The sequence below is a fragment of the Eriocheir sinensis genome, chromosome 28 (genome assembly GCF_024679095.1).
Source record: "Eriocheir sinensis breed Jianghai 21 chromosome 28, ASM2467909v1, whole genome shotgun sequence".
Taxonomy (NCBI): Eukaryota; Metazoa; Arthropoda; class Malacostraca; order Decapoda; family Varunidae; genus Eriocheir; species Eriocheir sinensis.
This window is the reverse complement of record NC_066536.1, coordinates 11,199,768-11,226,801: the sequence shown is the minus strand read 5'-3', so window position 1 is coordinate 11,226,801 and position 27,034 is coordinate 11,199,768. Positions and strand designations below refer to the sequence as shown.

At 40.8% G+C, this 27,034-nt stretch overlaps 2 protein-coding genes across 4 annotated transcripts in view; both read left to right on the top strand.

Annotated features, from left to right (window-relative positions):
• Positions 1-51: 51 nt before the first annotated feature.
• On the top strand, positions 52-19,648 carry LOC127004504 (SH3 domain-containing kinase-binding protein 1-like). 3 transcript variants are annotated; one of them, XR_007757858.1, is made up of 14 exons: positions 52-219; positions 590-725; positions 1,098-1,346; positions 2,137-2,282; positions 3,450-3,558; positions 3,873-4,063; positions 6,378-6,480; positions 7,852-8,031; positions 8,340-8,461; positions 9,785-9,853; positions 13,913-14,105; positions 14,953-15,344; positions 16,032-19,184; positions 19,240-19,648. XR_007757858.1 is itself a non-coding variant. In XM_050872289.1 (13 exons), the coding sequence occupies exons 1-13, from the start codon at positions 82-84 to the stop codon at positions 16,191-16,193; spliced, it is 2,190 nt and encodes a 729-aa protein (XP_050728246.1). In that variant the 5' UTR covers positions 52-81; the 3' UTR covers positions 16,194-19,648. The 3 variants fall into 3 exon arrangements, 2 of the variants coding, with proteins under 2 accessions (XP_050728246.1, XP_050728247.1); XM_050872289.1 differs by having other exon boundaries at positions 16,032-19,648; XM_050872290.1 differs by lacking the exon at positions 9,785-9,853 and having other exon boundaries at positions 16,032-19,648.
• Positions 19,649-25,306: 5,658 nt separating this feature from the next.
• Positions 25,307-27,034, top strand: part of LOC127004502 (ras and EF-hand domain-containing protein-like) — a 145,661-nt gene continuing 143,933 nt past the window's right edge. Inside the window, exon 1 of the mRNA XM_050872282.1 lies at positions 25,307-25,988. The gene's annotated coding sequence lies outside the window, so the exon portion shown is untranslated. The remainder of the gene's footprint in view (positions 25,989-27,034) is intronic.

Sequence of the window (27,034 nt, the reverse complement as noted above, 5' to 3'; positions counted from 1 at the left end):
GACTCATTTTTTTTCTTTCTATACGTATTTTGTTTTTGTCTTTATCTTCCTCCCCTTCATGACATTCTGGTCTTGGCAGACATGGGTGGTCGGAGGTGTCGGGTGGTGTTCAGCTACACTCCGCAGCATGATGACGAGCTGCCGCTGTGTGTAGGCCAGACCATCAACGTACTGCAGGAGGTGGAGGAGGGCTGGTGGAAAGGCGTGCTGGACGGACAGGTCAGTGAGTGGGTCAGACTCTTGCCACTCTCCCTCTTGTGTCAGGATGGTACTTGGCTGGTGTGTTGTTTGTGTTAACTCAAGTGTGCGTTTTGGTTAGCGTGTGTTATGTTTATTATTGTTTCATTCATTTTTTGCTTTTCATATCAGCTATACTTACTTTAGCTTAAATGTCAGATGGTGATATTGTCTCAGTCATTATGTGTGTGTTTATTCAGTTTGTAATGAGGTTATTTTTCTAATATCAGATGCTGTTTCATATATTAATTTGTCTTTTTGTACAGCCTATTTTTCATGTCACTGAAGTGTCAAACCTTCCATTGTTCATGTTGTTTTGCAAGTAAATATATTTCTTGTTTTCTCCCACCAGGTTGGGATGTTTCCCTCCAACTTTGTTGAGGAGATAGCGGAGAGAGAGAGTGAAGACGGGAAGACGAAGCTGCTGGAGTCCTTCCTGGAGAACATCAATCAATCAATCAATAATCAGCTCAATGTGAATGGCAGGGGTAAGGACCAACCCAGGCACCATGAATGTTTACAGTTTTAAAAGCATAATGTTTGTGTTGTTAGATGAGACTGTCAGGTAACTCAGCAGATCTATGATCAAAGTTGATGGCAAGAAGGTTTATGAAAAATGGAAAAATGTGATACAAGAAGTGAAGTTACATAGTGTGCACTTAAGGAATTCATTGGTCCCTTTATAAGAGACCCTGTACAGAGGAATGAGTAAATGACAATTTAACTGAAATATGGAAGTGTATGCTATGAGAGAAGTAAGGTTGACACATTAACTGTCATAGTACTTAATTACTATATTTTAATTTCATTTTAGACATTATTATGGCCTGACTATCTGATTTCTTTCACCCTTTATCCAGGCTCACCTACACCAGAGATCAAGCCTAAGCCTGTGCATGGAATGGGGCATGGGGTAAAGGTGTCGGACCTGAAGAAGGAGGATGCGCTGAAGGGGGAACCAACCCGCACTTCCACTGCCCCCACCACCCATGCCAACACCACCACCACCAACACTAACACCACCGAAGGGTCCACCAAGGTTCTTGGTTGTGGATCGTCTGCCTTTCAGCCCATTCATAAGCCCAAGGAGTCTTTACCCAAAGAGAATGGTGAGGATAAAAGAATACTATGAATTATAATAGAGGTGGGGAAGATGATGAAAAATTGGAACATAAAAGAAATGTCGGCAAATGAAGGAAACGGGGCAAAAGAAAACAAAGTTGAATATTGGAGCATGGAATGATAGGAGATTCATAATGAAAGACTAAGGAAGTGACCTGCCACTACAATGGCAAAGAATATATAAAAATATGAAAGGAAAAATAGATGACAAAAAATAGAGGAATTATACATAGACTGGAGTAAAATAGTTCAGTCAGGTAAATATAAATATGAAACAAAGGAAAGAGGCAAGACGTTACTTTGCACTTACCTTTTGTGTGCTCTGTCTGAAGTATTCAACCATCTGACAAAATGTTATTTTCAACTCTTGCAATTTTTTTGTAATATAAAGATCCATTTTGTAATCAAAACAATTAAAGCTATGGCATTAGGTAATGATAACTGCTTCAGCCCTGGTAACCTTGCATCATGTTTTTTATGTAACAAAACCAGTTATTTGCACATTGTTTTTAGCATGTGGTCAGAGAGTCTCTCACCTTTCTTATGTCCTCATGGCCTTATCTATGAAAATATATTTTTTTAAACTTTGCAGCAAGGCAGCTCAAGAGTAGCTTTTATCTGTGGTATCAACAACACTTACTAAGGAAATAGACTCTTGTCAAGACTGCCACTGTGTACCTAATATCATAGGAAATCAGGTATCACAAAGGTTTTTTTGTTTGTTTGTTTGTTTGTTTGTTTGTACTGTGATCTGAGTACTGCTCACCTTCCTCCCAGGCCAAGTGAAGAATTTCCGTGACCTGCCCCACAAGCTACCACCTGCCCTGGAGCCCAAGGGGGACAAAGGCACCTCCAAGACTGACAAGACTCGGATCAATGCCCTGGAGCGAGCCACAGTAGCAGGCAGTGAAGAGAAGCCCAAGGTGAGGAGCTGTGGCAGGTTGAGGGTTGCTTCTGTTTGCTGTAATTGATTTATGCACTTTCCTAAATTGGTATGGATCAGTGGTTACAAACGTTTATTTTGCTGTGACCCTAATTTTCCCAGCAATACGGCTTCGTGATCCTCAGTGATATCAGAAAGTAAGGCAAATAAGCATTGAACTTTGAACTCAATGCCTTTAATCCATAACTACTTGCCCAAAATACAGATTATTATGCAGTAATACACATTTCTTTATTACTGTGTGTGACATAATGATAAATACATATTTTGTAAGGTAGGATTCGCGATATTAAAGCATTAATAAAACCGATCTGAAACCATTTCTCATGTACTCTATATGATTTACCAAAATGATCCTGGGGCTTCATGGTGCAGTGGTTAGCACACTCGACTCATAACTGAGAAAGCCTGGGTTCGATTCCTGGGCGGAGTGGAAAACTTTGGGCGGCTTTTCCGATACCCTACGCCCCTATCCACCCAACAGTGAATGGGTACCAGGTATTAATCGGGGGTTGTGTCCCGTCTCCTGGAATCTGTTCCCTTCTCCTATAATTCCTTCCCCTTGTCTCTCTTCAGCATATGACCACAGACGTTGCGCCGACCAAACAAAACTTTCCAACTTTCTTTTTCCAAAATGACCCCTCCCTTCAATCTTCCATCAATCTGAGTAGCTCCTATTTTTATGTATGTATGGTTAATATAAACAATTGTCATTTCAATGATTGTGATATTTTCGTGTATACTGTTCAGCACTGTTTAGGAACCACACATGATTATGTAAAATGTCCCTTATTACACTGCCTTGCACCTTCGCTGTGTCACCAGCACGGTAACACCATCACCACCACCACCACCACACATCTGAGACTTTTTATTCTGATTATCCACACATGTCTCTTCATCTCTTCCATGACTTCACCTCTTTCCTTACTTATAGTTGATGTCATAATTGCCTGACATCAGACAGAGAGAGGTGGAGAATACTGGGAAAGCCTTTTGTCCTGCAGTGGACTAGTAATAACTAATGATGCAGATAACAATGATGGTGAAACATATTAATTATGGATATTTTTTATCAAAAGAAAGGAAGTGTAAAGAAGCATGAAAATATGTATGATTTTATTTCACTCTTTGCCTGGCATTGCAGGTGGAGCAAGCAGCCAAGAGGGACCTCCTATCCACTCACCACAACACTACCACTGCCACCACAAACCCTCCACACCAGCCCCCTCCACCCCAGCTACCTCCCAAACCAGGTAAGTCCTCTCTTCCTTTTTCACATCATTCAGTCACTGTTACAAGGGTTCTGAACTCATCTCAAGTACAGAGCTATGATTTTGTGGACATCTTAAGTTCCGAGTATTGAGAGTGTGTGTGTGCATGTTTGCATGCGTGTGTAGGGGTGGAGATGGGGTGTGTGCTTGCATGTGTGCTAGTGCACATGCACCATCAAACCCCTACCCTTTTTACCATCAGTGCAAGAAGGCTGTGTGTGGGTGTGTGAGTGTTGGCACAGATATAGATATGCTTGCGTCATGAAGCACTGACACTTTCCCTTTTACACTGTCAGTGCGGGAGCTGGCGCGGGTCATATTCCCCTATGTTAAGGAACATGAGGATGAGCTGGAACTGCAAAAGGGGGACATCATCACAGTGCTGTGCAAGGAGCTGGAAGACAAGGGATGGTGGAAAGGGGAGCTCGGCGGCAACACCGGCGTCTTCCCAGACAACTTTGTGGAGCTGCTCAGCTCAGAGGAAATGGTGAGTGTCTCGTCTAGGAGTGACACTGACCCTGAACATCATTGGCCCCTACCTTAGTTGGATTTTAGTTTTAAGTGCCATTTGTGTCATAGTATTTTTTTGCTTATCATTATGATGGGCTGTGAGACACCACTCAGTGTCATTGATGATATTTCAGTCTGACCAACGAGGTTCATAAATGTGGTGCTTCCCTTTCCCTGGTTAGTCATTGACTTTCAAACTTCTGGCATATTCCACTACTTTTCAGCTTCATCCTTTAATGTGAGGCCTTGCACCTGCCAGCATGCAGGCTCAAACTCTTGCTGTTGTGGCAACATTATTTCAAGAGATAATTCATTGACATGTATACATACATAGTCATAGGTGAGCAATGATTAATGAGACAGGGAACCAATGTAGGCTGTTTTGGCTTTATATTCAAACTGTTTTTGAGGTGAGCATTCTGTCTCGTACACTAACATTTATATTTGCTTAGTTTCAATGTGATCAAAAGATGTAGCCCAAAAAGTAATTTTGCTTAATAGATATTATGCTTAAAATTTGTAAGAGTAATAAAATTCAAGTCATCAATCAATCAGCCTCCAAGCAAAACAAACCATATCCAGAATGCTTTCCCGATGTCACTCTACAATACAGGGAGTCCCCATTATTCTTCTTAAATGTCGACCAAAAAACTAAACAACGACTTGACAAACGGCGAAACATAATTTTTCATAAGAGTATTATATATGGTTTAAGGCACACATGAGCAGTCTATTTCAGAAGCACAGATCTTTCATTTATGGGTGAAATTATGATAGTGCTAGTGCAAACTAGCACTATTGCTGTTGGCAAATATGCTCTTTAGTGCAGTGGTTGTGTGGATACTGTGATGACCTCAGCACACTCGATACAAAAGTACTTTGTCATGATAATGAAAGAAAGGGTAATTTTTTGTTTCCACACTCAAAATATTGCCAACGAGAGTGAAATGATGAATAACGGGACGATGAGTAGCAGGACCCCCTGAAGTCTTCTAACTTCAATACATTTAACAGTTAAAGGAACTTTAACTTGTAATATTATATTTTGGATGTGGAGTCCTCATATATTGCCTCATTCATTTATTTATAATTTTTTACTTCAGTTTCAAAACACCATAAGAAACATAATCTATCATAATATATTACTTTGTTGTGAGTGGTTAGCTTTCATGCTGAGGCAGTGGAGTGTGTGATGTTTTATGTAGGTCTTCTGTATATGGAGTGCTGAGTTGTGGGTCAGTGAGGGTTGAAGGAGGAATGTGTGTGTGTCTGTCTGTTATGGAAGGAGGCAATCCAATTAAGCGTTAGTCACCTCTGCTTCTCCAGCCATCCCCACTGACCTTACTCTCCCATTCTCCAGCTGTCAGGGATTATTACTGCTGCCTCCTGTGGTGCTAGACACTTAAACACTAAGGATTTTTTTAGTTGGACATTCATTGATGGCTGAAAAAACCCTCCTTGTCAGGCTGTGAAATTTAGAATAATGTGACAACTGCCTCATATCAGAAATTGCAGCTGCTGGTCATGGACAGTGTTAGATGTAATTGTGCCATGCAAATGAAGCATATCATGTGAGGGGTTTGTGTGTAATAATATTAATGATTTTTGTAACAACTATGGCTGGCACCAAACAGGCCAGAAAGGTAAGTGTTGAATCTGAAAGCTGTGATTGTTGTTTGCTCACTCCCTTCACCACTACCCTTTCCCTATCTTATTGACACTCTCCCCCTCCCTCCTTACCCATGTTTGTGCTCCAGCCCTGCCCATCACCTCCCCTTCCTTATTGCTGCTGCCCTTCATTGTCCCCCAAATACAAATTCCCTCAGCTGAAAACTTTTCCTTTTCTCTCCTACTCTCACTTTGTCCTTTTCTCTAAAATAACTTAATCTACCTCTTTAGTGATGAATGTTTACTTTCTTTCAAGCACAGAGAAATAATCTTCGTGCTATTACAGATATTTTTCTGCAATATTCTTTTTTTAATTTCCAACATTCACATTCACTTTTGCTTTATTACTATGCATCCTTAAGCAGTTTGCATTTTATTCCATATCTTAGGTTTTATATATATATATATATATATATATATATATATATATATATATATATATATATATATATATATATATATATATATATATATATATATATATAGTTAGTTAGTTAGTTAGTTAGTTAGTTAGTTAATTAGTTATTTTGGTTATTCATGCATATACATTTGTCTCTTGACAGTAACTAGTTATTGTTGTTCAGTTATTGGAGACTGACGCCTTCCTTTTACTTTTATCTTAGGCCAAACCACCTCGGCCTGAGAAGCCCGCTGCAGTATTAGCCAAGAAAGGATCACCGAGTAGCTCCACGGACAGCACACCCACCAGCACGCTCCACAAGTCAGGTAAGGTGCTGCTGCCTCACTGGCACAGCTGTCAGTACCATGTTGGGTAAAGTGTTGTTATCAGGCCACTCACTCCTGTGTGCCATATTATCACACCTTCCAACTCATCATCTTACTTTTGATTTTGCCTTTCTTCTCCACCAATGTGAAGTATATACCTTCATTTTTCCTGCTTTTTTTTTAATATATGAAAGTCCTTGTTAATCTGTCATTCTGGTATGCCACTTTCCCAAGCCTTTCCTACTTTTTCAAACTATTCCATCATTCCTCTTGCTCTTCCCTAATCCTTAAAGTCATGTGCACATATTTGCTATTAGTCATAAACCTTACTCTTCTTATTACTATGGCATAAATATTTGTTGAATTTGTAATTTCCACTTACACAACTCATATTCCATTTTTAAAAAAGCAAGGTCTTTACTTTTCACATCTACAAGTTCACTCTCCTTACAAAATTGTTTTACCTACTCCCAAAAATGGCTCGATACCTCTAAAGTAATCATGAAGTGAAGCTTGCTATTGATTAGATAGTCTTATCAGTTAGCAGGCAGGCCAGTGGTTCCCTGGGCAACATATCACACCCCTTAGTTTTGTGGTGCCATTGTACCTTTACGCTGTGCTCCTACATATTCTAGACTGTTGCCTTGCCTTTGAGAATCAAACAACATATACCAGCATTCCAGGACTGTTTTGCATCTTCATGTAAGTGCAGGGTTGTGGAGTGCTTCAGATGTGGACTGAAAAGGCTTCCGTGGGCCTTGATACCAATATGAGAAAAATGATGAATGATAATCCTCCTGACATTTTTGTCATCTGGAGCTCCTGATTATTACCTTCTCACTGGCTTACAAGGAATGATAGTTTTATGTCAGAGTATTATATTGTTCTGTTTTGAGTAAGTGGGAGAAGACCAAGGATGATCAGTATTACTGAAACACTTTACCTTTAGTTTAATGACAGCTTATAGAGGAAACAAATCAGTGCATGATGTTAATGGAAAATATTAATCAGCTTTGTTGTTTATTATATATGGACACCTTGAGAAACTACAAAGTGAACTGGTGTCATTTTGAAAGTAAGACAGGCATATCGGTTTGCAGACAAGCATATGGGTCTGCAGACAGGCATTTGGGTTTGCAGACAGGCATTTGAGTTTGCAGACAGGCATTTGGGTTTGCAGACAGGCATTTGGGTTTGCAGACAGGCATTTGGGTTTGCAGACAGGCATTTGGGTTTGCAGACAGGCATTTGGGTTTGCAGACAGGCATTTGGGTTTGCAGACAGGCATTTGGGTTTGCAGACAGGCATTTGGGTTTGCAGACAAATAGACATTCTTCGTCACTGAAAAATCAATTATTTACCCTCCCTCAGGCAAAGAACCACCCCCTCCCCTACCAGAAAAAAAGGTTTCAGCCCCACCTCCCCCCGAGAAGAAGCCCACCACCCAGAGCACCCCGGCTGTTTCTGAGCCTCATGAGGGTGTCCCACAAACTATCATCACCCCCCCTCACCCAGCCATGCCAATGTTCTCAAAGAAGACTGTACCAAGAGGTAAGCTGACTGGAAAGATATAGATATATCCATGTCCCCAATTGCATTATATTGAGAGGTAATGTGATCAGGAGAGGGTAAGTATTTCTACATCTCCAAAAAAATAATGTATATTGAAGAGTAAACTAAATGGGTTAAGTATAGGTACATGGTTTCATTTTGAGGGTTTATGCCTTTTTTTGTTGATGATATAGCATGATCTGTATTCTCTGGTGGCAGGCAGTACTATTATATTAGTTCAAGTATGTGTGAATTTGGCATAGTTTTTAAAGCTGGACCTGTAACAGACATTTCTTACCTCCTTGCAGGGACAGATGATGGAGGCAGCCTCACCCTTGACACAGATGGGGAGAAGCTGACTCATGTCACCCAGCTACGGCCCAAAGGCCCCTCCCACCGGCGGCCCCCCTCAGGCATCTTCAAGGAGAATGTGAGTGTTGAATATCATCAGCTGTGCTGCATGTTATCTTGCATTACTGTATTGCAGTGGAGAATTGCTCAAGGTTTGAAAATAAAGAAATTAAATGAAGTAATAAGACAGGCAGGAATAATAAGAAAAATTATTTGATTTATTTGAGCAATTAATGTGATTTGAGAATTTGATTTCAGACTTATTGATGTTTCTAAGATAACTTTCATCAAGATAAAACATGATGATTTTTATCAGTATAAGATAGGAAGTGACTGACATTTAGGTTTCTGTAATTATTATTGGAAAGCTGTTGTGTACCAAACTACTTAAATAAAATACAGAATAGAACCATTAACTCCTGGAATGATTATAAAATGTTGCTTATAAAAATAGACTTGTTTTCAAAAATTCTATCACAACGTTCTATCAAATTGAGTACTACTCCTGTATTGAATATTTTTGCAGCTCATGAAAAAATAAGCATTTGTGAACCACCTTATTGCACTAATGTACATATCACAGTATAAGCGACAAGGCACAGTATGCTTGGTCTAATTAACTAACAATGGAGATTATTGTAGACACTCATTCACTTCTTTGAGTCTTTTAGTAATTGATCACAGAGATCTGCCATCACTCACCAAGCTGTTAACTTTACACCTTGAGCTGCAGTAGTCTAGGCTCCCTCACACACACAGCAACTGTTGTTTTACTAACCCTTGAGGCACAGGTGCAGTCCTTGACCCTCCTGAAAATGACCTGGGGAGTGAAGTTACAGTCAGTGCATCATAATTTTGTTTGTGTTAGAGAAACACAACAGATTGATGTCTCATGAAAGTATGTTACCCTTGGCTGCGTCTTTGCATTATGTTTGTGTAACATGCCCCAAGAACAGTGAGTTCGCAATTTTTACACCACTTGTACACACTCAGAATTGCCTATGTTTCTGTAGGATATGAAATCTTATTTCCTACACTTAAGAGAATGCCATGCTGCCATACAGTGAGTGTGTATGACTTCACAGCTTTTACATTACCCCTGGATCCCCTAACAGCCCTGGTGCCACAATCCTTTGTCCTAGCTCTGTGCCTTCATGAGAAAACTAATTTGCATCATGCATCATGCAGGTATAAAAATATCCTGTTGATAAGCACAAGTGGCTTGTTTTGGATTTCATGGATAAGTTCAGTGGGCAGCCTCAGAGGAGGGTCAGGGATGTTTGGTATTGTATTATCTATCCTCTTCTGCATCTGTCCCAGCCTGGGTGTGGGTCTAACCAAGCACATCTCTCTCTCTCTATCTACCCCTCATCCCCTGCTGCTCCTGCTGCTGCCACTTCAGATGAAAGCCCAAAGCACCGATGAAACAGACTCTCCTCTCCCCCCAACCCCTGAGGACAAGGAAGACCATGTAAGTGATCCTTGAGCTGCAAGGATGCTGCTCAGTCCAGCTCTAATGTGCTGACTGAAGACCTTAGTGGCCTAACATATCTTTTGCTTGTGGTTGCAGTGTTGCTTTCTGTCCGCTGTTATATCATGCTGTTTCTCTACATGGGAATTTTTTGTGTTACTTATGTAGGCTTGTTTGATTTATCGGGTTTTTGCTCACGATGTTTTTTTATTGGGAAGCGGAATAACTCATTGTCTTGGATGGTACTGGCAACTCATTACCCTTCATATTTCGTTATATTTAAAAAGAAATAAAGAAAATTGCTGTGAGGAACTGTTACATCTACTTCCTCAAATATGAAGATTTTAAAACTCGGAAACTGGAATTTCTGCCATGTTATGGTAAATCATACTGGAGAGGCAAGTGTGGGTGTAGATGGAGTCCACAGTGTGCTGTTGGATACTCTTACTATTCGGGAATGATCTGTTTTATTACTGATTTGCTCATATTTTGAATGTCAGCTTGCAAATTTTCATCATACAAAAAATAGGATAATTGATTGGATGGTTGAAAGTTGAGGCAACTTATTGAAGATTTTACTTTTATTGTCACATTTACCTTTTGCTAATTTACATCAGATTGCTTTACTGTATGTTGGCTATATTGTACTTTGCTGGTTAGTGTGTGTGTGTGTCTGTGTGTGTGTGTGTGTGTGTGTGTGTGTGTGTAATTCACCTCTTGGTCTGCTGCGGGTCTCTCGAGACAGCCAGCCGTTCCCCTACGGAAGAGCACAGAGCTCGTAGTACCGATCTTTGGGTAGGACTGAGACCACTCACACACAACACACCACGACAACGAGGTCACAACTCCTCGCCTGACGTCGCGTACCTACTTACTGCTAGGTGAACAGGGGCTACACGTGAAAGAAGATAAACCCAACTTATCTTCATCCGGCCGGGGAATTGAACCCCGGTCCTTCTGGTTGTGAGCCAGACGCTCTACCCCTGAGCTACTGGGCCGTGTGTGTGTGTGTGTGTGTGTGTGTGTGTGTGTGTGTGTGTGTGAGTGTGTGTGTGTGTGTGTTTCCCTATTTGTTTACCTAGATGTTGTGTACAGAATTTGAGAAACTTGTGTTATCCTGTCTCCACACCTTCACTTTTCCTGTCCACATTTTCTAACCCATTCATTGCACTAAACATAATTATCAAGTCCTCTCTTTCTCTTCTTTCCTCCAGCCTTTTCTGATAAAAGTGATCCAATCTCTCTTCATACAAAAGTTGCACTAGGCACCTGTTTAGTTGGAGCTCTTTGTATCCTCTCCAGTTTCCCTATGTTTTTTCTGTAAGGTGACCAGATTACAGCTCCATATTCCAGCTTTGGTTATATCAAGAATACCATTGATTTCCTCAAGATTTCTTTATCCATGGAATTAGATGGCACTCACACGTTGAGTAATCAGCATATCACTCCAAGAATTTTATTTATGTGCCTTTCCGCTGATGGGTTTCTTTTCCTTTAATTTGTCAGTATCCTCATTATTCATCTTATAGTTCCATCTAGATCTCATGCTACTCTCTCCCCATTTCTCTAGCACAACATTTCTTGGTAATGAACTCCATTTTCTAGGCTTCACTCCATCTGCATAATTTGTCTGTGTCTTCTTGTAGCTTCTCTACAACAGTCAAAGTTTATAGCTTTGTTTCATGATTTTAGTATTATCAGTAAATAGGTTTATCAAACAATTCACTCCTGGCATATTAATGATATATACATATTAAAATCATGATAGGAGCCATTGCCAATCATTGAGGCATTTTAATTGACACTCCCTTCATGTGGAGACCATGTGTGTGTAGTGTGTGTGTGTGTGTGTGTGTGTGTGTGTGTGTGTGTGTGTAATCCATGATAAAAGATAAGAGCAACAGCGGGCGAGTGAGTTGGCTAAGTCTCAGTTCATGTGTTCTGGCACAACCGTTAGACAGGTGCATTTGTCATCTTAAGAAGTGGGGTGTTTGGGCACTTTCCTTTTGAACGCATGGTTTTGTGCTTGTGTGTGCTGTGTAACTCTCCACGACTCTCGTAACTGATGCCATAATGAAGAAACTTTGGCGTTTCTCATTTACTGATGTAGGTTGTTACTCAGTGGAGTTGTTTTGGAATGTTGAGTGACTTACAAAGTTGTGATTTTGTGCAGTGAATGTAGTGTTGAGTATTTTTGGTGTTTTCAGTGGAAGACATAATAATGATGTTTAGTCACGGAATTCATGCAGGTGTCCATGAGCCATACGGTTTTGCTTTAGCATGTCGTTCTGATGATGACTTCCTTACTTACCTTAATTATAACTGTTATTTATTACATTTTATAACATTATAACTGAATTATAACTCGTTAGAAGACATACAGGCATTCCTCTTTGGTTATGTTACTGGCAAAATGGTTGCATACGAAACTTGCTTTTCTATATGCTCAGTTGAGATGCAATCCCTGACACATCCAACTATACATTAATGCAAAGGTGAGCAGGATTGAGTTATAAAAGTATGTATCAAGTTTCATGAATTCTGTCCTTTTTAAGGACCTTGAGCTGGAGAGTCGGTCCTTTGTTTAGTGAGGACAAAAAGAGGAACCACAGATCCGTTTCAACAACTCTAGACTGTCCAGCATCCCTTACCCTATTTTTGTTTACTAAAAAGAGAAGGGCTGAGGAAAATTACCAATAATGATTGATGAATAGAAGTGGAACATGCCATCCTCTGGCAGATGTATTCATTTGCACCATCGTAGTGCAACCGAATCTTAATCTCCTGACCTCATGTGGAAAGCTGGAATAATTTACTGTAGTGATAAAGTGTGTAACTGGTTACCCCTCTCATTAACTGTCACATGTTGTATATATATATAACTGGTTAAAGGACCGAGGACTCAGTCAGTCCTTGGACCTTTCATCATGAAGAATTAAGTCTGGGGCCATAATTTCTTTTAGACAAGTAAAATAGACCTGGATAGTCAATGTTTTCAAGGACCAGGTGCCCCCCTGTGCATTAATTCAAAACTCCAAGCCCAATGAAGATATGTGCTTGAAACGCATTCTCAAATGTTATTTTCAAACATTTGATGCAAACACAAATGATATAGCAAAGACTAGATGAATAATGTTTGACAATTTTTCAGTGCTATATAATTTGGTCTTGTCTTGAGTCATAATATAAGACATAACTTTAATTACCTTTCCTAAACATATTAGGTTACAATCAGATTTGAAAAAAATCATAGTATATAGTCTTGTGTTAGGATCGTGCAAAGGAACTAGAGATGTGACTCACCACTATCATCTATGTACAAGTGATAATACTGAGATAAACATTGATAATACTTCAGTGAAAATATGCAACCCCACATTATCAAGCCTTGACATTCCATTTAGAAATTACTGTGAAGTGGGTGGCATCAAGAGAGTATATGAGACAATTTACATCAACTTTTTTGTGTGTTGAAGGAGAGGGCAGAAATTTATTACCATGTTCCTGTTTTATTAAGGTAGTGAGTGAAGTAAAAGATATTTGAATGATATAAACCAGTGTGAGAACGGCATGCAGGATTTCCAGGTAGGAAAGGAGGTTAGTGTAGGTGTTTACTGATAGGCAGATAGTGGTGACAGGTATGAGTCTTATCTTATCTCTGGCCTACTGCACACTGGAGCTGACAGACAGATAAAATGGTAGCAAGACTAGAAAAAAGTGAGATAATTAAAAATCTTATCCTTCAAAAACACTATCTTGAAGCAAATTCATTGAAGTGTTATATAAGGATGGGCATAATTCTTTGTGTTGTTTTACTATTTTTGTGTCATGTTCACATTTTACTTTTCTTTATTTAGTTATTTTCTTTATTTATTTAGGCATTTTGTGCATAGAAAATAGTGTGTGGTTTGCCTGCATGTGCTCAGCATATTAGTCAATGCAATACCTGCATGGATAACCTTGATATCAACTCTCAGCATATGCAGTGAATTAGCATTTTGTACAAGTTACCAGATTATTACTGGGCAAAGTTAAATAATGTAACTAACCTGCCATCAGGACACACCATCACAGGCCAATGGAGAGCTGTCCCGGAGTCCCAGTGTTCCTGCCCTCAACCAGCCCTCGGCTGGCAAAATGCCAGAAGTTCGGTTACGTCAGGATCCCAGCCCAAAGCAAGACTCCACTGTGCCTTGGCTGCAGGAGTTAGGCCTCAAACAGAAACACAAAAGATTGTCTGGCATTATTTCAGGTAGGTAAAGTGTGGTGTCACATATGATTAACTTAGACAAATTGCAGTAATGTGGTTGCATATATGAATCACATTTCTGTTACATATTTTTCTAATTTTTAAGTCTGTACATTCTCATTTGTGTTGACTTTGTTTACCTGGTGGCTGCTGACCTTGCTGGTCACATTAGTAGTTTTTAGGTATATCTATATCCTTAAGGTCGCTACTGTAGAATTTCATTTCCTGACATATTTTGATGTGTTTGCTACCATGAGTGTTTATATTTTTCATGCGATTGACTTACTCTGCATAACATGAAGCCCCCCAATATGTCATTAATATCTTACCAGCCACCCCGAGACACACCCCTAATGCTGAAAGATTTTATTTGCTAAATGATTCTCTGGCTATTTATAAGGTGCTGGTCATGAAGCAGGCTCTGACGTTGGTAACTCTGTGCCTTTTGAATTTGAATCCTACTCAACATTCAGCAGGATACTATGATATCCTCATGTTTTGTTTATATGAATTTTACAGTCCATAGCAATTCCTTCATCCATCACTCGACTCACTCCTTATCTGTGAAACTTTTTTTTTTTTTTTTCTTTTCTTTTTGATTCTCTATAGTTTCTTCCTTTCCAGCAGTATTTAGCTAATCCAGGATGTTCTTTGTAGTTATTGTTTCATGTCATCGTCACTTTTTTCAGTCATATGTTTTTTGTCATAACATGTTCCTTACACATAATTGTTTTATCACATACTTCTTTTTTGCATGATTAACCACATTTTTTTTTTTTTATTTATTTATTTATTTATTTTTATTTTTTTGAGATCACCAACTGAACCACTTATACCATATTCTCCACAGAGGGTGATGCTTCACCTTCCTCTGGCCCGGCAGTGTCCCCCAAGCCAGCCACCAAGCCTAGCAAGCCCACTAACCTTGACACCTCCCCCCACGGCCACGTTGCCCCCATGGTCTCCGGCACTCCTAAACCCAAACCCGCAGAGTCGCCTCGCCTCCCCACCCCAGATTATGAGCACAAGCCCTTCACACCCCAGCCTCCTCCCTCAAAGAACAAGCCCCTGCCAGCTACTCCACAACCCTCAGAGAGTAAAAGAACTGCACCACCCAGTCAAGACACAAAGAAACTAGCCCCCAGCCCTCCAGCAAAAGAAAATAAGAAACATTTGCCCACAGACAGCACAGCACAAGTTGAGGACAAAATTGATGCACTGTACAAAGAATTGCTCCCTAAAGTAAGCACTGAAAGTTGTTGTACATATCAAAGGTTGTTTTCTAATAGGTCTGATTAGTATTTGATGTGCAATAATTCCAGAAAGTAATACCATTAAGATAGTGATGCAAGTCATTGTGGTTAATTTTAATTAATGTCTATTATAAATATATCCTTTTCAGATTTAATCACAAATTCATGAAATAGCCTTCTATGTTTGATTTGTGTAAATTGATATTAATATTTTCACAAGGATTAATTGTAATAGGTGCAGTTGTAATAACATTTGATAACCAAAAAATTGAAGTTAATAAAACCCATTTAAAGAGAAAAGGAATGCAGAAACAATCAGCTTTAGAACTTTTCTTAATTTGCCACCATTAACATGTATGATGTGCAGCGTCAAGTGTTTTGGGGTTACTCTGTCATGCCGCTCATAACATGCTAACTCTTCAGCTGTTTCTTCATAACTTATTGATTTCCTCTCACACTTAGAAGCAGTTGTGTTGACACAGTCTTTTACTGGACGATTGTGCCTGGAATATTTAGTCAAAGAATGGCACAATAAGCATAATAAACTGTTTTATGTGTAAAAATATGAGCATATAGTAATAATCTTTTTCACCATCATAATAAGCATTTTGTAGCTTGTATGTGTTCATGATTTATTTTGAAGATAGAGTAAAGATATTCATCTATGAACCCCCAGATGAGGAACTTGGAGGACCGACTTGAGGAGCAGAGGAGAGAGCAAAACCGGAAGATGCAGGCCCTCATGAAGGAGCTGGACGAAGAGCGAAAGAGGCGAGCTTGTATGGAGGTGGAGGTGGAGCGCCTCAGGAAGCTGGTGGATGCCTATGCTCAAGTGTAAGACATGACGAGAGGTGTGGTTCTGAGGCAGTTGTCTTGTTTGAAGTGGTGCAGAAGAGAACGTGTACTTTAGTAACACTTAACTTTCCTTCCAAGTGTACTAGTGTATGGACAGTCTACAAATTTTTTTTTTACTGATAACTGCCTCTCAGTCTCATTTCCAGTAGTTGTAAGTAAATTATACCGAAGTACTAATCTGCCTTGGTCTTCCCAGCTGGCAGGAAAGTTCATTCCTGACCCACTATCACTGTCAGGAGTACTGCTTCCTGGCTTCTGATGTAGAGGGGGTGGAGAGAGAGAGAGAGAGAGAAGAGAGAGAGAGAAGAGAGAGAGAGAAGAGAGAGAGAGAGAGGTCCTGAATTAGTTTTGTCAAGGCTTTCTTTTCCTGTCACAGCTGGTTGTATGTAATAATAATATATTTCACTTCATCAATGTATGTTTTAGATTTTTCCTGTATTTTTCAAGATTCTTAGTAGTACCTTGTTTTCATACGGAGAAGTGAGAATCAAGATCATCTTGAGAGGGTGAGACCACTGCTCCTCCTCCTCACTGTTTGTGCTGATGGAAGGTGTGTTGGTGGCAGTGTGCTGTGTCTCTGAGTGATGTGTTATTGTCACTGTGCCATGTTGGTGATGGTGGTGCCAAGGCTCAGCTGAGGCTCCTTCATTCCTCCAGAGCCAAGTTTAGTCCATTGTTAAGGTTATGCTACTTAATGTCCTGTTAGTGTTTCAGTGTTGATTCACTCAGTATTTTGGGGATGCTATTTTGAGGTACTGCAATGTTTTGTCGAAAGAATTATTGAGGAAAGCAAGTAATCTTTATCTATAATACTGCAACCCATAACCCAGTGGTGCTGTTTTTAAGCAGTCACATGACAAGTTTTGGCAGTTTACTGATGTTCCAACCAAACAGGAAGAACATGGGTCAGAAATGTCAGTATTTCACCAGCAGGTATACAGATTATATTAATATCTCTTTCATACACTATTTTATACCACATCTGAGCCAGGTGCCCAGAAGTGTTTACTGCTGTAGATAATGTACATAGTCAGAGATAGATAATGAGAGCCTATTTGTCTTATACAAGAAAGGAGTTTTCAGGAACAATGTAATATAGAAGTATCAAGCAAGTGTCCAGAAGCAATAGTTATATGTGTTGGAGACATATCAAAACCTTTCTCTGTAAGTTGATCCCTAGCAGTGTAGAGAAGCTAAATGTAACTCATAAGCAAGATGCTATGAATTATCAATTTTGTATGTAAATATCATCTAAGGCTTGATTTTTATAAAGATAAATGAGTAAAGTGTTTGTTTCAAGGTAGTACTTACAGTGGTAATAACATGTTAAGGAAGATTACCTATTGTGTTATGTGTCACTGATTACTGTTCTTTGTATATTTTTATAACATTGTTAGATGCAGCTCAATTCACAGTCATAACATGCATAGTCTTCTAAAATTTTGAGGTTTCATTGTCTCTCATGTTCTTTAAATGAGTCTCAATGGAGAACCCTTGCATAATGTGTCCACAATATGTCCCACCAGTTGTGTTGCATTTAGCTTTTGGTGCGGTGGCCCAGCTGTGTGCGTCATCCCACTGCTGTGACCGCCTCAACCACTCAATTCTATTTGCTTATTATTTTTGTTCAATCCAAACATTCCCCTTTGCCTTCATGCCAATCAGCAACTGTAGGTGCTGCAGCAATTATTTCCACCAATGTACAAGTTTTATACAATGTAAAGAAATCATTCCTATAAAAGACAGTCTAATAAGCATTTTTTCACATGCTCACTTCTCGGAGCTCAGACTTGCCAAGAATCAAGTTTGAAAGCTTCTTATATGAATTAACGTCATCATAAAATTTCATGTCTAATCTGTTTTTTACAAGGAGACATCAAGAAAACACGAGTGATTTATCTGTACAGTACAAGACACTATCCATTCCTACCATTATTGCTGTAATAGTTTGTACTTAAGGAGTGATTCTTAACATTCCCCAGGTGTGTCACACTGTGCTTAGTAAAAGGTCAGTAAGTAATAATGAGCTGCTGTTTACCATGATTGAAAGTAGAAGGTGACCAAGATTGTCCTGTGTGTATGTGTGTGTGTGTGTGTGTGTGTGTGTGTGTGTGTGTGTGTGTGTGTGTGTGTGTGTGTGTGTGTGTGCACACACTTGCATGTGTGCATTAGTTTTGTAAACATTCCATAATCCTTCGTAATTCTTAAATTCGGGCTAATAATTGCTACTTTGATGAAATACAAAAAATTCAAAAGAATTATAGGTACTCTAGTCATAGAATGTCAAATTAATGCAATGTGGTTTGTAGTATGAATGTTGAATGTGGTTCCCTGTGTTGTGTGGGGGTCTGGCACTCAACTATGCTGTGTGAGGCTTGGCACTCTACTGTGTGCTGTGTGGGGGGACCTGGCACTCTATCATGTGCTGTGTAGGAGAGTGGCACCCCTCCTTGTGTTATGTAGGACCTGAGACCCACCAATCTGTGTTGGAGATATGACAACCCTATGCTGTGTTGGGTGGGCTGTATGCTGTGGTGGGTTCTGTCACCCCATTCTGTGCTGTGGTGGGTTGTCACCCCACCCTGTGCTCTGTGGGGGTTGTGGCACCTGCCCTATGCTGTGGTAGAGCTATGGCACCCTCCCTGTGCTGTGTGGGGGCTGTGGCACCCACCCTGTGCTGGGTGAGGGGGGACACTCACCCTTTGCTGTGGGTGGGTGTGGCACTCACCCTGTGCTGTGGGGGAAGGTGGCACCTACCCTGTGCTGTGGGGGTGTGGCACTCACCCTTTACTGTGGGGGGGGTGGCACCCACCCTGTGCTGTGTGTGTGGGGGGGGGGCACTCACCCTTTGCTGTGGGTGGGTGTGGCACTCACCCTGTGCTATGGGGGAAGGTGGCACCTACCCTGTGCTGTGGGGGTGTGGCACTCACCCTTTACTGTGGGGGGGGGTACCCATCCTGTGGTGTGGGGGGGGGTGGCACCCACCCTGTGCTGTGAGTGGGTGTCACCCACCCCGTGCTGTGGGGGAGATGGCACCCACCCTGTGCTGTGAGTGGGTGTCACCCACCCCGTGCTGTGGGGGAGATGGCACCCACCCTGTGCTGTGAGTGGGTGCGTCACCCACCCCGTGCTGTGGAGGAGATGGCACCCACCTTGTGCTGTTGGTGGGTGGCACTCACCCTGTGCTGTGGGTGGGTGTGGCACTCACCCTGTATTGTGGAACGTCCTGAAAATGACACCCCTAAGCCTTTTACATCAACCTTAGAAATAATAGACCTAAGTATATTGTTCTTAAGCTCCATACCATTACAAAATGTGTATATTTTTAATATTCCTGACCTGCATTGTACCCATCGATCATTTATTTTCTTGTGCACAATCATACTTATATTTTATTTAACACTAGTCAGTGTGTAAATAAAAGGTCAACCAAATCTACCCAGCATGTAGATTTATTTTGCATGTTCCCTACCCATTAGTAAGAACTCTCTCTCTCTCTCTCTCTCTCTCTCTCTCTCTTTAACCTTCTTGCTCATCACGTTTCTATTGGCTAAATCCAACCTGTCCTCATTTGATATCTGTCCTTTCACCTTTTCTGTCCCACTTGGTTACTGGGTATACTTTACAATCATCCATATATATATATATATATATATATATATATATATATATATATATATATATATATATATATATATATATATATATATATATATATATATATTACCAGTATAGCATATTATAATAAAGCTCGATGATTAAAATAGATGTGCCAATGTATGATAGTTATAACATTAATTTCGTAACATCATTGTCACTCGCCTCGGCACTAGAGCGGCACTCATGCTCGAAATAAAACAGAAGGCTCTAGGACCACAGATTATAAGACATCTGTCGATATATGGGGCAGCTAATCAATACACATAAACATATTACGCGCCACCAGTGTTGCGTATATATATTTTTTTTAACTGCAATTATAAGTTTCATTTCCCAGGCTGATGATCTGTTATGTGACTTACCAAGTTCATTATTCTTGCTTTATTAATCCATCATCGATCGATCGATTAATTAAATCCCCCATATTTTCGGGGATTATAAGGATCAAGTAATTGAATTGCAAGAACCGAGTAAACCGAGTAGTACTCACTCAAATCCAAGAACCGAGTACACCGAGTAGTAGGTACTCGGACCGAAACTCCCATCCCTACAGTGCTGAGTGAGCCAGTGGCCAGGGCAGGGCATGCTAGTGGGGTCACCGATGGCTTCGACGCTGAATCACAGGAAGTCAACAGCTTGTGAGTGTTCTCAGTATTGTTAGTGTTGTTGTTAGTGTTTTGGCTAGAGTTTGCAAGGCTATTTAATTATAAGCTAGCGCATATAGGAATAAAAATGATTCTTGCCTGAGGAGGGAGAGAAGAGATGAAGCCCGTGTAGTTGCCACAGGCTTCGCCTTGATCATCTTTATACATTATTAAATTGGTATTAGGGGCCATGAAACCCTTGACTACACGCATCGAATAGTGAAATTGTGTTTATTCAGCATCAATACCTGGCCAGTGACATCAGTAAAAGGTTTACTATGAACTTTTTATCCAGGTTAGGCTAGGGGCGGCACGAGGCATCTGTATATGCTGTTAGGCTTAGGCTGCTGCTCGAGCCGCCGTTCCATTGTTTCATTCGAGGCTTGATCATCATGGTTTGTTTCCTGTTTAGCTCAGGATGGCGTGGGCTGGCGTGCTAATGTTTCTCGTGTGTCTATGGTTTAGGCAGCACTCGTAGCCGACACCAGGAACCTCCACCTCCAGCCCACGGGATAACGCACGCACGAACACCCGTTATGAACCATTCGGGGCTTCGCTCGCAGTACTGTCATGTTTCGATAGTTTTGAAGTATATATACGTATTAATAGTATGGCTGTATAGATAATATTATATATAGGGTAATTGACACAAAGGAACGTACGTTTCTGAGCCTCACTTACTCAGGTCCCTCGACTTACTCAGGGCTATGTGGCGTAAAATATGTATGTGGGACCTGGCTCTGACGTCCTAGATAATTGTAATTGTATGCAGCAGTATCTAGCAGGCTATGCTCTCTCTCTCTCTCTCTCTCTCTCTCTCTATATATATATATATATATATATATATATATATATATATATCAATACCATCCATACTATGATTGATCACTAGGCTGCAGATCACGACGAGCATGTCATTGTCCTACGAGTATTAGCGAAGCCTCGAATGATGGTTAAGAGCGTGTGCCCTGTAATAGCCATGCCAGTGCTTGAGTTAGTTTGGCTGTTAATGTGTTGCTGGGGAGTGACTCACATACACATAATTTAGCGTTTATAAACGCATCGATTACGTTCATTATATTGCTATTACCCCCAGAGTGGTAAAAATGAAGAACTACGCTCAGACAAGTCTCCGGCGAAATACCGAACTTTCTCGTATGTGATTAGAGCACACACACACACACACACACACGCACACACACACTAATGTGCCACTCATTTAGACGCTGGGTCTTTTCCGTTTGGCGTACAGCGCTAAAAGTAATTTTAATATAGATTTTTCTATGTATTTTTGTCCGTAGAATCAGAATATCACATTATTTTTTTGGAGAAATTAACAGTTTTTGAGTTATTTGCCTTTAAAGTTATTTTCTTCCTATCTATTACTGAAGGAATTCAAACTTTAAAAAGTCGTAATATTCAGTATTCCGTTTGCAAACCTTCAGCAGTCATGGAAACGCTTTGAAAATCCAATTCAAGGACTTTTTTTTTACTCTTGAAAATATGGGATAATGTTTACGAAAGCGCGTCGCCTCTGGTGCTGGCCGCGGCGAGGCTGCAGCGGGTGTTGCGAGAAATACCTCCTCGCTGAAATAAGTCACATATACATGAGGGGGGGTCCAGGGAGGGGCGTAGCCCCCCCTGGTTATTAGGGGGGGTCGAGGGGGGCGCAGCCCCCCCGTTAGTAGGTCGTAAAGTTCGGTTGGAGTAGTTTAAATATGCTCCCCGACCCTAAGCCAGAGCTATTTTGAGGCTGCGGCGGCTGCAGCGTAAAGGAAAATAACTTAAAAACTGTTCGTTTCTCCATAAAACGGTTGTCATATTCGGATTCTACGGACAAAAATACACAAGAAAATCTATATTAAAATTAATTTTAGCGCTGTACGCCAAACGGAAAAGATCCTAGACGCTGACAACGTGGATTCGCTGGCTGCTTTCACTGGGTTTGTCATACTGTCCGAGTGATTTTTCTTTTGTGTCTAGGTTTAAAGAGTACACTGTCGGTCATACGGTACACATCCACTGATAGCAAGATGATTTAAACATTGCCAGTTTTGGAGTTTCTTGGTTGATTACATGATAGAAAATACATGGGGCTTTTGCCCTATCGGCGACCATGAGCAGACGGAAATCGTAGCCTTCTAGCAATGAATGTCGTGGGCAGCCGTACAGAAAGGCGGCGGTCCTGTGGTTATATTACAAAGTGAACCCGAGTGTCACTGTGTTTGAGGTTTATATGGCATATAAAGTACCCTTTTTTTCAATCGGGATTATTGGAATTACAAGAACAGCCGTAGGCCTGTTTGCCGAACCCCGCCTTAAAACTAATAAGCAGAATTCTATATCATGATTCATGAAAATAAGGTCAAGCGGCAAAAAAGGCCCCTCCATCATTTCTTGACGAAAGAAAACCTGAAATGGAACATGTTGTTTGTTGTATTATAGATTTTTTCCCTCCATGAGGGACCATGGACCTTTGTCGGGCGACGGCCCGTCAAGAGGGTGCGGACAGACCGACTTGGGTGGCGTAAGCCGATAGAGTCAGTCTGTCGGCAGCAGCTGAGAATGTTTGTGCGAGCCGAGTGAATAACATTTTAACTGATATGAAGTTTTTTTTTTTTTAATTATGTATGCTTCCTTGTTTTGAGTCATGAAATGTGTGAGAAGGGAGATAAATTGTGTCCAAAATGAATATGTTAATCCTTCCTAAACTGCAGGCGTAGGACTCTCGTTTTCTGTCATGACCACCGTGGTGGCGTTGCTATGGTTACCCGAATAGCCAGCCTCAGCCCTTGACCCCTTGTGCAATCTTTTCTTGCCACAGAACTAACTATTATGGTAGGGAAAGTGGTGGTAATATGGACCACTTTTATTTCAGGCGAAATAAAAGCTACAGAATGAATAACGAACAATGCAGCGTAGATTATCTGGCCGTCCTGACCCTCGGATCTCGACCTATCGCCGTAAAATACGATGCCAGTAAAAATAAAGGAAGGAAGGAAGTGTGAGATTTCTGCATACTAAGAATATACATTTTTGACTCTTACTTGAAAAAAAAAAAAAATCACGGTGAAATACTTCATTACTGAGACCCATTCATAATATAATCCTAATATATTGTTTTCATATTTACAGGTGAGTAGTATACGCCTAACACGTGCAAAGATACTGTAATACTAAACACCAGTTTGCATCAACAAACATCATATGTATTGGCAAATTTTATCCTCTTAACGCATTCAGAGTTATAGTGAGAAAAACTAAATCATTCAAATGCTACAGCTTTTTATTCAAGAAGATCCAAAAAAGTGGGTCGTAGAAAGTGGGGTGGTAATATGGAACAAGTGCGGTACGTGGTAATATGAAACAATTTAGAAAATAACAAAATAATATATTCCTTTTTGTAATACATAAATAAAACTTTTACAATGAAAAGGAAAGTTTAAACAGAAGTCACAAATGGAAAAATCAGTTTCACAGCGACTAGGCTACACAAGACGAGCCCGTCCCCGGCACGCCACACACTGAACCTGTAGCTCTCCTCATTTCGACTTTGTGATTTTTTTTCATATGAAGTCTTTAAAGCCTTCTCCTCCTTGTACGGAGAGGAAGTCAAAGGAGATGGTTTCAAAGCTTTGTGACCTTTATTAACTGATATGATGTGTGGGGAGGTAAACCCTGGAGATAAGGAGTGGTGGTAATATGAAACATGCTCTTCCATATTACCTCCCAACGACATTTTCATAATTAGTTAGCAGAAATTCAAAGCTAATTTGTTTTTCCAAAAAACTAACTACGTCATTTTAACAAGTGATCTTATGACTAATCAACACACTATATATCAGAGTCCATATTTATTAATTTATATAGGAAAACAGCTTTTGAATCTTAACTAAAAAAAAGTTTCACTGAGCAAGAATTAAATAATTGCCCTTCAGAGCGCCTCACCTCGACCGAGTGGCTCAAGAAGCACTTTGGTGGCCTATGGGGAACTAATGTCAGTTTCAAGTCAGTTACGAATTGACATCTTCGCCTGTGGCGCCGGTAGGCTTGTTTTTGGAGGGGCCTGATGGTATGGCTCCGCCCGTTGTGGCGCAGGCCAGTGTTTATAGTGGCGCCATCTTGCATTGGCTCATGCTGCTCTCCCGGAGCTCATCTTTAATCCTAGAATCTAGAGTCTGGGTTGATGGGTGGTCTTCTGGACAGCATGTGGGTAGTTTTAAGCCACTCGACGGCGGCTGAAAAATTCCAGCTTTGTGGCACCGGGCGGGGATTGAACTCGCGTCGTCCTGAACGCGGCGCCGTCACGCTGTCGACTCAGCCACCCCTTTGTTTCTGAGATATGGGCTGGTTCATATTACCACCCTGGTCCATATTCCCACCTCCCCTATTAATAGTGGCTGACCTTCATAATTTTTTTTTATGTTAAAGCATAGTAGGAAGTTGTCTAAGACTGAGCGTTCTATTTTAGACATATTACATTTTTTTTGGTAAAGTATGATGCTCTTTCTAATGGCGATAGTTGTTATCGTTATACAGCTACAGAATGAATAACGAACAATGCAGCGTAGATTATCTGGCCGTCCTGACCCTCGGATCTCGACCTATCGCCGTAAAATACGATGCCAGTAAAAATAAAGGAAGGAAGGAAGTGTGAGATTTCTGCATACTAAGAATATACATTTTTGACTCTTACTTGAAAAAAAAAAAATCACGGTGAAATACTTCATTACTGAGACCCATTCATAATATAATCCTAATATATTGTTTTCATATTTACAGGTGAGTAGTATACGCCTAACACGTGCAAAGATACTGTAATACTAAACACCAGTTAACACACCTCGCTCACTCGTTCTGCTAAACCTGTGCAGGGGAGAACGAAGTAGCAGCAGGCACAAGAGTTGACGAAATTCCTCGTAAGATATCGCGCGCCTCGACCAAGGAGTCTAGAATCTTTGGTGTACCGACACATTCGTTGCTAATCTGGACGACGAGTCAAATTTCACGTGTCGAAATGAAAAGGATACCGACCTGTAGCTATATCTGATAGGCTTCGGTGCAGGAGTGAGGGTGTGGGTGTTAGTATTTTAGCATCTTTGCCGTGTATAAGGTGTAAATGCATGCCTGTCATCGAGGGAGCACCAGCAGCACGCAAGACAGGACAAGACAAGCCAGGAGCGGAAAGTTAAGTAAAAATATCCCGTTCTTTTGTTGCCGCAGGTGTTAGGGCATTAGGTCTTCATTAACTAACCTTGCCTTTCAGGATATATAAGGTCTTTTTGCTACAAGTCTTGCAGGTATTTGTGTGTTGCAGCGCCTCAGTTACAGATAATTGAGACCCTCCGCTCACCCCTCTTCAACCCCTGTGATGAGAAGTGAAAAATAGCAACGGTGGCAGAGTGTTGCTTCTTCCTTCATCTCTGAGTCTTCCAACCGCTATTCTTCAGACTGCTCTACGTACTTTTGTTCAGGTGAGAAATCCTCCGTTTACATCTTAATTACAGCCTCAGTTTTATTATTTGGCCTCACTGAAGTGCTGTTAGTGATTTTTGTGGTCTCTTTCTCTTCGGGCGTGAGGTAGATAAAGGTAAAGTATATGCTAGATAGTAGATAAAGGTATACGCTATGGCTGCGCGTCGCTTCGGTGTTCATCTCCGTTCTTTGCTCCTTGAGTGTGTGAGAAACCATTACCCGGGACACAGGACAACATTTCCATTATAATGAGGGAGGGATTGCATTCATGGCTTCCAGAAATAACTCGCTGCTCACAGGTGTTCACATGGCCTTGACAACACACTGCGATAATTAATTATGTATTCGGGGAAGAGTGGGGCCCTTGCTGCGATGTTTGGCACACACAAGGCCATAACTGTTCCTCTCACCACGCAAACACCACAACGCACACTGGCATGGCAAAGCTGATATCATGTCTGCGGGTCACTGTATTCTGTAGTGGTTTTCAAACTTTTCCTGCCGCGTCCCAGTTCTGTTCCCAGCATCACCATCACTATCCATTTGCACACCTCTTGACAGCATGTGCTAAAAGTTGTTTGAGTTGTATTCCATCAGTTATTTCGTGACCTATTGTTAAAGATGCGGCTATCCTGCCATCAGTACCGCGATCCATTGTTGGGGCGCGACCTGTATACCGTGCTTTGTGTTAGAGTGACTTGGGTAATTGTACCATAAGATAAAGTGTTATTATCCACCCTTACGGCTAGTTGATAATCTGTTGGGATCTATTTAACAAGTATTAAAAGAAGGTGATTATGTTCAGCCGTTAGTTACGTGGGTCAGTGAATAATTAGCGAGATGTTATGAAGTGTGTGTGTGTGTGTGTGTGTGTGTGTGTGTGTGTGTGTGTGTGTGTGTGTGTGTGTTTGTGTGTGTGTGTGTGTGTGTGTGTGTGTGTGTGTGTGTGTGTGTGTGTGTGTGGGCGCGCGCACGTTCCTGTTATGTGGATTTCTGTGTCAGTAGACTTTCATCACACAAAGAACCACTTCTACACAATATTCAT

Bases quoted from the DNA above. Each gene is read 5' to 3' on its own strand.
- LOC127004504 (XM_050872289.1), top strand. From the start codon at position 82: ATGGGTGGTCGGAGGTGTCGGGTGGTGTTCAGCTACACTCCGCAGCAT. The intron at 9,854-13,912 runs GTAAGTGATCCT...ACCTGCCATCAG, and splicing joins CTGAGGACAAGGAAGACCAT to GACACACCATCACAGGCCAA. The intron at 15,345-16,031 runs GTAAGCACTGAA...ATGAACCCCCAG, and splicing joins ACAAAGAATTGCTCCCTAAA to ATGAGGAACTTGGAGGACCG.